Source organism: Micropterus dolomieu, linkage group LG20 (genome assembly GCF_021292245.1).
Source record: "Micropterus dolomieu isolate WLL.071019.BEF.003 ecotype Adirondacks linkage group LG20, ASM2129224v1, whole genome shotgun sequence".
Lineage (NCBI taxonomy): Eukaryota > Metazoa > Chordata > Actinopteri > Centrarchiformes > Centrarchidae > Micropterus > Micropterus dolomieu.
The window spans coordinates 32,070,889-32,084,861 of record NC_060169.1 but is presented as its reverse complement, the minus strand read 5'-3'; the positions used below and the strand labels follow the sequence as shown (position 1 = coordinate 32,084,861).

The 13,973-nt window shown below is 39.7% G+C and overlaps 1 protein-coding gene across 3 annotated transcripts in view; it reads left to right on the top strand.

Moving 5' to 3' along the window:
• The window catches only part of cep89 (centrosomal protein 89), a 40,365-nt gene that overhangs the window by 16,525 nt on the left and 9,867 nt on the right, over positions 1-13,973 (top strand). For 2 of the 3 annotated variants that reach the window (XM_046032512.1, XM_046032514.1), the window contains exons 12-16: positions 57-172; positions 1,841-2,021; positions 2,586-2,753; positions 3,853-3,994; positions 7,219-7,308. In XM_046032512.1, coding sequence (XP_045888468.1) covers positions 57-172; positions 1,841-2,021; positions 2,586-2,753; positions 3,853-3,994; positions 7,219-7,308 — 697 coding nt within the window. Of the gene's footprint in view, positions 1-56; positions 173-1,840; positions 2,022-2,585; positions 2,754-3,852; positions 3,995-7,218; positions 7,309-7,873; positions 7,934-13,973 lie in introns of those variants that run through there. The other variant, XM_046032511.1, reaches the window with a different exon arrangement.

Genomic DNA, 13,973 nt, shown 5'->3' with positions numbered 1-13,973 from the left:
CATATTTAACAGCTGTAATCTCTCTCTCTCTCTGTCTTTCTTCTTTCTGTCTACAGTCATCAACTACAACAGCAGGCCTTACTGGTTTTGCAGGAGAACCAGGTTCTGATTGATCAGCTTGAGGCTCAGCATGTTAAAGCCAAGGCCAGTCACAGCAGACACCATTCTGAAGGTACATTCTGAAGACTAATGGCCTGTTTTTAATTGCACAAGTACCACAAGTACAACAACAAAGGCAAAGTGGTAGGTCTTGGGTAAAGTGGGCTGTGTGGGCATCTCCAAAGACATCTACTATTTTGGTTTATGGATGCGCAACAACGCAAAGTGCAAATGGGCTGGGTGAAGGTGAGTATAGATAAGAGGGTGTGGTGAATCGTGATTAATAAATACACTCTCAGGCAGTCACACCAATGGTCTCATTGCTCTGAAACAGCTGTGCCAATCACAATGACCCATGACAACAATAGCTCAGCAAATGAAGAGTCTGCTTCTCCAGGAAATTATGTTGTTGTCTTGATGGTGCAGAGCGCCGCAAATCTGCAGTCAAAGAGACATTGTGTGGTTTTTCATTATTAGCAGTCCATTATTACAATGATGTTACAAGCAGAGAAAAAAGAATAGTTTGGTGAAAAGTTTATATGATTGCATCAATCTGACGCCATTTCACTCATAATTCTACTGCATTTAAAGTGGTCATATTGTGCTCATTTTCAGGTTCATAATCTTATTTAGGGGTTGTACCAGAACATGTTTACATGGTTTCATTTTCAAAAAAACACAGTTTTTTGTCATACTGCACATTGCTGCAGCTCCTCTTTTCACCCTGTGTGGTGAAGGCTTTGTTTTAGCTATGGAGTGATACATCTTGCCTCTACATGATCTTTGTTGGAAGTTGCGCATGCACAGTTCCTAGATACGGACTACTAGCCAATCAGAATCAAAGTAGGGCGGGTTGTGAGAAGCTGGTAAACACGGCTTCGGTTCAGCTGTATATGTTCCCCTTACCAACTTAGCAACATGGACTGGAGCAAGAGTTTCAGAGTGGTGAGTAATTAATCTGTAACAAAAGTATCTTTCATCCATAAAGTTTTAACTGAGCTCTGTCTCTACATCACAGTAACAACTTTATGTCCACTGACTGCCTGGAGGGTAGCTAATGTTTGGAAGGGAGAGGAGAGGCAGCAGGTGGACGTCTTTCTACTGTGCTGCAGCAGCTGAGTGTTTTCCACCGGTGTTTTTGAGGGTGCTTGGGACTAGCCGCTTGGCAAGCGTTATAACGTGCATTTTGCTGTGATGTCACAGGGATGAAAGGGAAACAGCTGGACTACAAACGAGCTGTTTTCAGGCAGTTCAGAGCAGAGTTTTCTGTGGGAGATGGGAACTCCCTTTGGGCTGGACTTTGGGCTTTTTCACTTTGCAAACCTATTACATGCACAAAAAGGTATATAACTCAATAAAGGAGAGGGAAAAAGCATAATATGACCTCTTTAATATTGATGCTTTTCATACTGTGTACAGCAGCTGTGGATAACATACTGTAAGCGGCAGCTGAGTGAGTGAACAGATGTGGTTCTGAGACGTATACCGGTATTCTAAGCACACATGTAGAACACGTTTTTTGAACGAACCTCTCTCCTGTTATCGCCTCTTATCCCACCGGTGCACCAATGGTGCTGCCTGCGCTGTTCTGCCACAAAAATAGGGCCAAAGGGGTAAAAACTACATAAAGAGGACATCTTGAAATCCAAACCAAAAGGGAACTTAAGCATAATATTCTTTCACTGTGTCCTTGCATCCTTTTCTCTGTTTCTTCTATTTTGACTGTTGACTCTCTCTGTAGTTTCCAAGGTGTCTAAGCAGCTGATGTTGCTAGAGGTGGAAAAGCAGCGTTTGGAGGAGGACTTGGAAGAGAGCAGGAGGGAGGTGCTGAAAAGTACAAGGGAGATACAAGTTCTGCAGGGACGCCTGAAGGATGCCATCACCTGGGATGAACACTGCAACATTGCTGGGAAACTCAGACGGTACCTACAATGTCTCATTTTGTTAAATATTTCTTTTTCTGTAAGATGAATTAATCAGTATTAAAAACAGTTCTGCTCCTGAACTAGGATACTATAGTTTTCTTTTTTTTGTGAAATGCGAACAAGAAAAAGAAGAACTGAACATGAAACAGTTTATATTAGTGACACGTATACTCGCTTGCTGTTTGTTAGGAAAGGTGGTACAGTTCTCATATTCTCTCATATTTTCGAAATACCAGGGCTTCTAATCATCTTTTTAGCAAAACAAGAACAAGACACGAAGAAGAGCCATAAAGAGTACCACATGAGGCATTGCAATTTTATTTACAGAGGAGATCACTGGAATGTGATGAATAAATTAATGTGATAGAGCTGAATCATAGCTTTAATTACTTAATCAAAATAAGTAGCATAAGGATGCAAGTTAGCAGGATTATTAAAACTCAAGACAAATCTTTTTTAGGCTGGTACATTTTATAGGATGGGATCCACTTTGTAAAAAGAGCTCAACAAGTACCTGATGTTTTCTTATAATGTGCTGTACAATCTGCTCTTGGTTCTTAGGCAGTTGGAGCAGCAGGAGAGTAGGAATAAGAGTGAGATGGACGAATTGCTTCTCAGATTGTCAAGTCTGCAGGAGGAGAACAGGAGTCTGGCTCTGGACAAAGCCAACCTGACTGCTGATATAAAGAGAGTGGAGGCTGAGCTAGAGCTCACCAAACAAGCCAACAGGTACTAAATATACTGCTTTCTTTATCTGATTTAATCTTTCACAGAAAGCCTATGACATGCCAGTTTGCAGCTCACAACTTTATTATTCATTAGTACATGGAGTTTAGTGACTCACATAATTTCCTGCATTATCTGACTTTAATCTAGAAAGAGGTGCAGTCAGTCCAGATAAAATAAAACATCTTTGGGTGTGCAGAGCATTTAAAGGTTGTACAGTTTAGCCTAATAATTACTTACTAATTAAAGTGTGACCTAGAAAATTTAATTGAAATAAAAAGGAAAAAACATGAACTTCTTAAATTAGCTCGCCAAGCACTGAATCAAATCAAATAACTTTTAAACCACACACCCAGTTTATACTGAAGTAAGATATGTGTTGATGGCTTCTTCCCTGGTTGTAGGAAAGCAGCATGGCACTCTTCTTACAGCAATGCTCAGATATGTGTTTTTTGAAGATCGGGGATCATCACCCTTCTTCAGAGTTTTACCCCATGTTTAGAAAATATGCTCACTCCACCCAAAAATGATCATAAAAAGTCCTAGTGTGAGACGGTTATTTAACGCACTGTCCAGACAGTGTTGCTAGAGTGGCTTTTAAACAGCACTGCACATCTTACCATAGTTCAGATCAGACTATTTTCCTTTAGTGCACACATTTTGGTCAAGGATGACAGCTATTAAAATCTGTTCTGGTCTCTGGAACCTTCCTCTGCTCTCAGTAGACCTGAGCTGAGATTAATGTGAGTTTGTCATTCTCAAGTGTGAAGACTGTCAGAAGGTGTTTGATTTACCAGCCGTGTTTTCAACCTGCTCACATAAAGAAGGCAGGGTCTCATACGGGGATGTCATCCAGTTATCTCTTTGTCTTTCCCGTGTTCCCTGTGTTCAACCACTCTATGTGCCCAGTTCCTTTCCATTAATCCCCGATACATTTTCCTCTCCTACATTATTCCTAAATCTCTTCCCTTCTCCGATGTATTTGTCCCCCTGTCCTCCTTTTCCTTTCTGTCTTATTGTTTTTCTTTCTGTCCCATCTTTTTTTCTCCCTCACTCTCTTTAATTCTGTTTTACTTATTCCCTTCTTATCTCCCTCATTCAGGAAGGCTGAGAGGAAGATGAGTGTATTGAAGCGACAGAAGGAAGAGTGTGTGTTGAAAGAGGAAAACACTCGACATTACATGGGAGCTGTCATTTCTGTGGCGGAGCACATTTCCCAGGAGAGAGACCAGCTGTTAAAGATGGTACTACTGATGCTACTAATACTGTAGAAAGAGTTTGTATTACACATTGTTCACATGATACATATGGTACTACTTAGGGGTGTAACAATACACAAAATCCACGGTTTGGTTCAGAACTCGATTTTTGAGCCACGGTTCGGCTCATACCTTGCCCCCCCTTATTATTATTATTATTAATATTATTATTTTCCATCTTAGGTTCATTAATTTATGTTGTTGAAGTAAATAGTCACGTGACGCACGCAGTTGGAAGACAATAAAATTGGTCGAAGGTGTAATATTTACAAAATAGAGGCCTACAGCTTGCACTAACTTTAAATACAGTGTTTTTGACATATATGCCTACTTTACTTGGGTGGGCCGGCCAGGTATATTTGCACCTGCCAAAGTATATTTGGCGGCCCATTATAGCATTTTGTGGTGAAACACAGAGAGAGATGTTATCTGGTATTCTGAAACAGAAGAAATGTTACATTACGGAGCTGCCACAGTTGCACAGTCTTAATGAGAGCTCAACAGTCCAGGGAGTGGGTGTGTCACGGTTCTGTCTCTCGGATCCGCGACACGAGAATGTCGACATTTGTGTCGCAATTTCAGAACCGTTACAGCCCTAGTACTGATAATTTGTACTGCACAAAAAATGGCTAACTAGTAAGTTTATAAATTTTCCTCAGCTTTCTATTGAACAATAAAATCATAAATCTAATCTTTTATTAATTAATTTACCAATTTCCTGCTGTATTCCATATTCACAAATAGTATACACGTTTTGAAATTGAATGCAAACTGAGCAAATAGGACAAAATGGCCTGGACCGCAGTGTTTATTTAATCTTTACGCTGGTGCTAGAAGAACAGATGATTTAACTCAAATGCAGACACCCTAACTCAGCAGGTAGGAATCAAAGGCAGTTTACTTGCTAATTTGTTAGGCTTGTAACCAGTGTGAAGGCAGGTAGGATTAGAAAAACAACCACAGGAGAGCTGACAGGCATCCAAAACATAAACTAGTAGGCAGAAATCAGTCAAATGCTACAGCAACAAGGGAGCACAGACAATGTGGCATATGCCAGATTGAGCTGCTCTCTCTCTCTCTCTCTATCTATCTATCTATCTATCTATCTATCTATCTATCTATCTATCTATCTATCTATCTATCTATCTACACGTACACTGAGGAGATATTGAGTAATAAAAAGCAGCTGTGTGGCTGAATGGCAGTTGGTCCAAAGAGGCAGAAAACTCTGAGAAATGACACACACGCGACTCATGGCAAAAAAACAGAAGGTGCAGTTTACCTGTCACCTGAGGCACACTCTTCATGTCAGCAGTGAGATGCAGGGATGTCACTGCAAATAATGGCTGGTGATATGATGAGTGTGACTGAATGTGAAGGATCGTGCAAAACACTTTTTTCACAGCAGGCACGTCATAGCAGACAAAGCACATATATAATTGAGAACATTAAAAAATGGCATTTAGGTGAGCTAGTTCCAGGGTCCTTGTATTTTTCACTCTAGCTCACTGTCATGGCTTACTGGGACACTGGATTTAAACAAAATCCACATGTGAAGAACACGTGTACATAGCGCAGGTATATTCACAAGAAAGGTTGTTATGAGAATAATGAAAATTAGTTCATCTTTATAGTCTTATCTTAATGACAGTGGACATAATGTGAGTTAAGTGAGTGACTACAAACTGAAAGCAATAGTGATGAAAACCAATGAAAACCCTGTTTTATAACAACAAACAAGGAGGATGGACAGTTGTGGCTTTTGTTCATTTAACATGAATTTAAATTGGACATTCCAAGAGCAGCAAAATCACTACAGGCTGCCAGTTAAACTACATTGATAGACATTGAAGACATAATGCATTTGGCTGCGTTTACCTCCGCCTTTCATCAGCCTTGTCAGTTCCATCTCTATCCTCCACCTGCTTCTGTTGGACCTGCTGCTCTGTCCCATTCTGCTTCCCTCTCTCGCTCCCCCCACCACTTGCAGTGGATTGTGTGTACTTTTTTTCTGTGAGACTTCAGTTATTCCACCCATCCATCCTAGATAAGTGGGTAGATGAGAGATGTATCTCTGGATAACGTTGATTTAAAAATAACTCCCATTGCATTATTAAATGCAAGTAGACATTACTGAAGACATTCGTTTTCTTAGTCGATAATCTCTGTGAGAAACCTTGCACTGAACTACTTCAATGCTCCTCTCCTTCACTTACAGAATGTGCCTGGGGAACAGTAACGAGCTGCTGCCTTAGTACACTCAGATTAGGAGTGCATATTTATAAAGGCATCCTTAAATCTGGCTCCCTACTAGTTGAGGTTTCTAAAATATACCAAGTTCCAACACATACTGTAATTCTAACCAAGCGGTGCATTCACACTAGTATATATAGTTCTCTGCAATGTTAGATGAATATACAGTCAGAGCCATAAGATATACTATAGCAAGTCAAACCAAAATATATAAATAATCTGAAACAAATATAATGGTGAAGTATGTACTTGGCTCAGTTGGTGGAACTGAGACATTTATTTTTTTTGTTAATAGATTCATGGATTTCGCTACAGCTAAGCAAGAGCCCATCATGTGTACAAGGTCAGACTGATACCATATTAGAGGTAGTCTAAAGCCGATTTGTCTGGATGAGGACAGGATGACCACAACAGTGTGCGGGGTGGGCGTGTGTGTCTGACCTGAATTATAATTTTAGTTGCCTTCAATGTTTTCTTTACTGTATTTTGCAGTGAATATCAAGTTACCTTGAACTGTCCTGCTAATTGTGCAATCGGTGACTGGAACAGTTTCAGAAAGACACAGTTATTGGATGAATTTGTCCTAAGAAACGCAAATAAAGGTGTAGAGATGCGGAAAATTACTTTCAATTTACCATTTTTTCCCCTTGCCATTCACAACCTTCTTTTAACATACCTGTGCAGATTTGTACCTACTTTTTGGAAGCATAGAAAAGTAGGTACAGAAGATCCATGTCAGCCCTAATGAGGTACATTTTAGACGTTTTGGCTGCAATTGCAGTGAGCAATCATATAGTTGAAAAGCACCTTCACTAGCTGCCTCACACTGGATTACTGTAAATTGGCAAGAGTTTCAGCAGTCTTTCCTCCTTTTCTTTTATCCATCTCTTCCATAATCCCCCCCGTGTTTGTCTCTTAGATCAGTAACTCCCCGTCTTCCCTCTCTACCTCCTCAGGCTTCGATTCTTCAGCAGGAAAAGCAGGCAGTCATCAGCAGGATTCTAAATGGCACAGTTCGATTCGGGAAACTACAGGAAGAAGTCAAAGTAAGTTGCTTTATTCAGACTTCACTTTAACGCTCCAGTCAACCATTTTATCAGCAATTTCAAAAAGTTAAACTTTGATCACAGATTTACAATGAGTTTGGTTTGTCTTTTAGTGGCCTGCACACAGAGAATTGGGCCGTTAGCCAGATCTGTCTAATCAAAATCATTCAAAAGAAAATCAAAGGAAGTTCTGTATATTCTGTTCCAAATATGGGGAGAGTCTTTGCCAGTAATTTATGCGCTGAAATTTCCCTGCTACATGGCAGGCAGGTTAATTGGATCTTAACCCCTGATGCCAGGGTAGCTTGTGAGGCTGCAACTTAGACTCAGCTGGTGCCTCAACGATCCAAACTGAAACATTTTCCCCTAATGTTCATTTTGCCCAAGATGACCCTCCAATCTTCTTCTTATTGATCAGCCCACTCTACTGCTCTTGATAAACCATCTCATTGGGTAATCTCTTGGACTGCAACTGCAGTTCACTGGCAGCTGGTTAACACTATTTTGCCAGCTAGAAATGTACCCAAATACTTTATTTTACGCTAAATGTATGTGTCACGTGCAGAACCAAAGACCTGTATGCAGATACTGTACAAGACAGAAAACATAGCCAAGCAGGCTCACAGTTGGTAATGGACCTGTCATAAACAGAAGGATCAGTTTCAGGTATGCAATGAGGTAAACTTTGGGGAGAATGCCAAGTACTGTATGTACAAAGAACTTGATGAATAGTAAGAAACAAATGTGCACGCCGATAGGTGATGAGCTGATGCAGCAGCTTGTTGCAGTGACTGAGCACAAAGTTTGAGTTTAAAGGCAACTTACAGTTTTTATTTCCCATAAAACTGGCCACTTTGTTTAGTTTCCCCCTCACTAATTATGCAGCAACCTAAGTGGACCAGGACAAAAACATTGTGAGTGATATTTTCATTCTGTGCAGCAATTTGGTAAAATGAGAAATAAGGCAACTATAAGACTCTGGAAAGAATGATGGAGGGAAAGAGACCTACCATAGCTTTAATATACAAAACAAAGCGTAATGCAAGATTTGATACAACACTTGTTTGTTTAAGATCACCTCATAATTTAAATTCAATGATATATTTATAGTGTATATTTGATATACACTCACCGGCCACTTTATTAGGTACACCTGTTCAACTGCTTGTTAACACAAATCGCTATTCAGCCAATCACATAGCAGCAACTCAATGCATTTACACACGTAGATGTGGTCAAAACAACTTGCTGAAGTTCAAACCAGGCATGGTGGTTGGTGCCAGACAGGCTGGTCTATTTAGTATTTCAGACACTGCTGATCTACAGGGATTTTCACACACAACCATCTCTGGGCTTTACAAAGAATGGTCCAAAAAAGAGAAAATATCCAGTGAGCGGCAGTAGTGTGGACGAAAATGCCTTGTTGATGTCCGAGGTCAGAGGAGAATGGGCCGACTGGTTTGAGATGACAGAAACAGTAACTCGAATAACCTCACATCCCGGGTATGCAGAATACCATCTCTGAACACACAACACGTCGAATCTTGAAGCAGATGGGCTACAGCAGCAGAAGACCAAAGCGGGTGCCACTCCTGTCAGCTAAGAACAGGAAAACCGAGGCTACAATTCTCACAGGCTCACCAAAATTGGACGATAGAAGATTGGAAAAACGTTGCCTGGTCTGATGAGTCTCGATTTCATCTGCAACATTCAGATGGTAGGGTCAGAATTTGGCGTAAACAACATGAAAGCATGGATCCATCCTGCCTTGAATCAACGGTTCAGGCTGGTGGTGGTGGTCTAATGGTGTGGGGGAGATTTTCTTGGCACACTTTGGGCCCCTTAGTACCAACTGAGATTCGTTTAAACCCGACAGCCTACCTGAGTATTGTTGCTGACCATGTCCATCCCTTTATGACCACAGTGTACCCGTCTTCTGATGGCTACTTCCAGCAGGATAATGCACCATGTCACAAAGCTCAAATCATCTCAAACTGATTTCTTGAACTTGAACATTGATTCCAACGGCCTCCACAGTCACCAGATCTCAATCCAATAGAGCACCTTGGGATGTGGTGGAACGGGAGATTGACATCATGGATGTGCAGCTGACAAATCTGCAGCAACCATGTGATGCTATTATGTCTATATGGACCAGAGTTTCTGAGGAATGTTTCCAGCACCTTGTTGAAAGTATGCCCCGAAGAATTAAGGCAGGTGTGAAGGCAAAAGGAAGGTCCTACAAGGTGTATCTAATAAAGTGGCCGGTGAGAGTATGTTGCTATAGTAAGATGTTTTTGCTGAGGTGTAGAAGGCAGTATTAGACATTAGTATGATCATAACTAATTGTAGACCTTTTTCTCTTTAACCATTCTGTGACAAAATCTGCATGGATTCAATCCCTTTCCATAGAAATAAAGACTATTCTAGCAAATCACCATAGCAACCTTTTCTACATCTGCCTACAATGTCATCTAGATTTAAATCTTGCCACTGTGGTTGACACGTTGCTTGCAATACCAATTGGTACACTTTCTTTCTTTCTTTCTTTTCCTCTTTATTTCTTTTTTTCTTTCTTATGCCAGATGTAAACAAGACATTAGTAAGGCAGTGTTAGTGCCTTGCTATAAGGCCACTGCTCTCTGTGACTTCCAGCTGTCACTCGCTCTTGTCACTCAAGTCACAGCAGGAAAAAACATCTCAGCGCTTCTGACATTAGTTATTAGTGTGTCTATAGCAACAGCCCAGAAAAAAGGGTGTGTTTGTGTGAATGTTACATTGGTGGTATTCAGACCATTGAAAGAGGGGACCTATACATGTTAGATGTGAAAAAGGAAATTATTCCCCTTTTTTATACTTCACTGGTCTACTCCTCATCATTGCCTTCCAGCTAAACTAGATATTAACTTAAAGGTGGAATTGTACTTCTTGTTCAGTGTTCAGTGGTTATACTTGTGCTGTAAATGGTATAGGCATTGTTTTCAACATAGGTTTTAAATGGTTCACTGACTCACTACAACACAATACATAAGTGATGCATTCAGTTAGAGATGTGACTTCATTATATACCAAAACATCTAAAGATTATTTTCATTATTGATTAATCTATCATTTATCATTTATTATAAATTTAAAACAAAATAATAATTAGTGCTGGGCAACGATTACAATTTTTAATTGCGATTTAAAAAATTGTTCTGCGATTAATCGCATAGCTAAGCGTATAATTGAATAATGAATTCCAAAGTAGTGTATTGCGCACTTTTAATTCAAATATACTGCTATACACAAAAGTGCAATAACATGAGGTTTACAAACACTTTAAACAAATAAGGTGCTTTTTAGCAGTATTCCCTTTACACAGTAGCAATAAAATATTTCTTGTAAATCTCAAATTAAACATTAATGTAATCAAAGCAAATATTAAACCAAAGCTGTTTGCCACTGCCAGGGCCTTAGCTTTTATCTAGCTTGTTAAAACAAGTTACCATCAGAGTCTAGAGCCACAATCATAACATCATAGTAGGCACCTTATGAGCTACAGGTTAACATATAAAAGTCTGTTTTCTTGTTTGTTTGTTTTTAACGGGTATCAGCAGAAACATTTTTCTTTTATCAGGGAGCAGCGTCAATAGTCTATGTTCAGTAGCAAGTGAGCCTGTGAGACTGAGGTGAAGTGGTCGCCTCACGCATATGCCCGCCCGCTGCCAAAGCTGAATTGTCTTGAACGTTTTGTATGTGGCGCATAGCACAAATCATTGGAAGACTGACTGATCCTCGCTGTTTGTGAATTTCCAGAGTCTATTACTGTTTACTAAATAGGACATCAACAGGAGGGAATTCACATGGCAGAGCATCCCCGCAAAACTAGATGTAGGCCTATCAGGTAAAGTTATGTAGCCTTTAATTTTAACTTAAATTAAATAGGCTACAGCTGTGTAGCGCAAAGAAGCTGTTGCAATGGTTACTATCCATAGAGCACCTGCCGTTTACTCACGGAGCGCTTGTCTCCCTGTCTGACCACCTGAGAGAACCTGTGGAGTCGAGCGACTACTTTGTGATTTTAAGAAAGTTCCTAAGACCAACATTTTCCCCAATACTAATCAGCATGCAGTGTGTAGCTCTCCACTTCGCTGTGGCATTTGTCCGCTTGTCTTGCTTTTGTTTAGTCTGCTGAAGCCTCCCTCTGCTGCTTGTTTGGGTGGGTGATTTGCAGGCTGATCAACATCCAGCCCCTCCTGTGACCCATGGTTTGACCATATGTGTATTCAGAGCCAGTGAGCAGCGGACTTTCCAAATAATAAATAAAATAAAATAAAAAAGTGCGTTGACTTGCGATAAAATAATTGTTGGCGTTAATTAACTAACGCGTTAACTTAAATTATTATTATTTAGAAAGTCCGTTGCTCACTGGCTCTGAATACACATACGGTCAAACCATGGGTCACAGGAGGGGCTGGATGTTGATCAGCCTACCCAAACAAGCAGCGGAGGGAGGCTTCAGCAGACTACGCTGTCATCTTTTTTTCCATATTTTTATGATTTAGATCACCCGCGATCTATTATCACGGCAGCAGGTGAGCCGCAGCCTATCAAACAACTCCAACAGCCAAAACCAACATCTGCACCCTGTGTTCAATGTTGCTTTACGTTACCTGGTCTGTGCTTGTAAAATATCCACCGCGACTTGTAACGTCATTTCAAGTCTGTGCGAGTGAACACGCTACACTGTGTACTGTGTATATAGCAGTACATTTAAATAAAAATTGCGCAATACTCTACTTTAGAATTCATTATTCAATTTTACGCGTAACAATGCGATTAATCGCAAGAAAATCATGCGATTCGCTTTGTGAGAAACATTTACACTTATACTTACTTTAACTTTATTTTGGATGCATAGGTCCCTATCAGTAAAAGAAAAAGGAAAATTAAAATACAAGGACAAACAGTACAGAAATATGTACGAGATCATGGCATTTCACATGTCCACAGTGATTAAAACACATACAGACGTATGTTTCAATGTTTCCAAAACCAAGAAGAATTCCTTGTGTCACTTTTTGTGTAGGCTTAGTTTAAGCCATTTACATTTTTTTAATCAATTTGCAGACACATACATTTATACATGAAATTCCTCAATACTGTATGAAGGACGGATATGATACTAGTCACAAACATATCACTTACACCTGTCTGTCTTGGGAACTTAAGCAAAATTCTGAATGCATTTTTAAATGCCAACTGCAGCCAGCACATTGGCTTGTGCATACAGTTTGCAACGCTGGCGCTGCATATCGTCATCATCACATAAATCATCCCTGATTATTTGACATTAAAGACATGGCGAGGAGGAGGTGTGCACTGCACTACAGAATATCCTTTCTTCAACCTTCCATTAACCTCACCATTAAATACTGCAGCTTGTGATTTCCACACAGCCCATGTAGTCATGACAGCCAGAGCAAGACTATCAAATGTGAATACATCTGATGTGGTGGGCTTAAAGGGGACCTAATATACTGCATTTCCAGCTCTATATTGTAGTTCTGTGACTCCTGTATGGTGACTTTGCATGATTCAATGTTCAAAAAAGTTTGGCTCACATGGATTTCTTTTTTATACCTTTACCTAATCATTTGAAACTTTGGTCATGCTTAATATGAACGTCTGACATTGTAACATTATAGAAATGCTAGAAAATATGAAAAAGCATAATAGGTCCCCTTTAAGACTCGGATCAAGATAGTTGAAAATTAAACATCCTTTTCTATTTCTTCCCTCCTTTTAATGTAGTAGTTTTTTGTGTATACTTGTGAATCTGTAAGTAGGAAGCAATATAATATGTGATTTACTATCTATAAATGGCCAATATCACACCAAAATATTGAAATGTAGAATGTTAATAGAATAATAATATTCATGCAGACCTGTGTAGAATCAAGTCGCAACCACTGAACTGCTGATATGTAATCAATCACTGCATAATTTTGCTCATACACTATAAGTGATGGGAAAGGCGAATAACCAACCATAAAATGTCTTAGCCCACTGGACATTAAAAGAAAAAAGATGAATGAATCTAAAACCTAAACAACCAACATTACATGATGCAACATGTGTAATCATCAGTATACGGTTACCTCAATAATAACCACATAACTAACTTGACAAGGCAACATCAAAGGAAAAACATTGAAATATCAGGATTATTAACGCTTAATTGTGTCTCTGCGTCAAGGCATTGCCTTAGCTCTACCTATGAGAAAAGGCTTGTAGGACTGATTCCACAGCACACAAAGGTCCAAATTTCATTTCATGTTAAAATGACTTGTCACTCGTACAGTACTGTGCAAGAGTTGGGTTGGAAAACATGCTGTAATATAAGAAGAATTTCAAAAATAGACATGTTAATAGATTACAGTTATCAGTTAACAAAATGCAAAATATATGAACATATATTTTGCTTCAGGTGCCTCACGTTTACGTGCTTTTCCTTCAAAAATTACGTGCAAGTAATTTTTGAAGGAAAGGCACTTACGCAGGTAAGTTGGCCCAAACATCTTGGAGAACCACCCACAGTTCTTCTGTGGATTTAGACAGCCTCAGTTGCTTCTCTCTTTCTTCATGTAACCCCAGACAGACTCGATGATGTTGAGATCAGG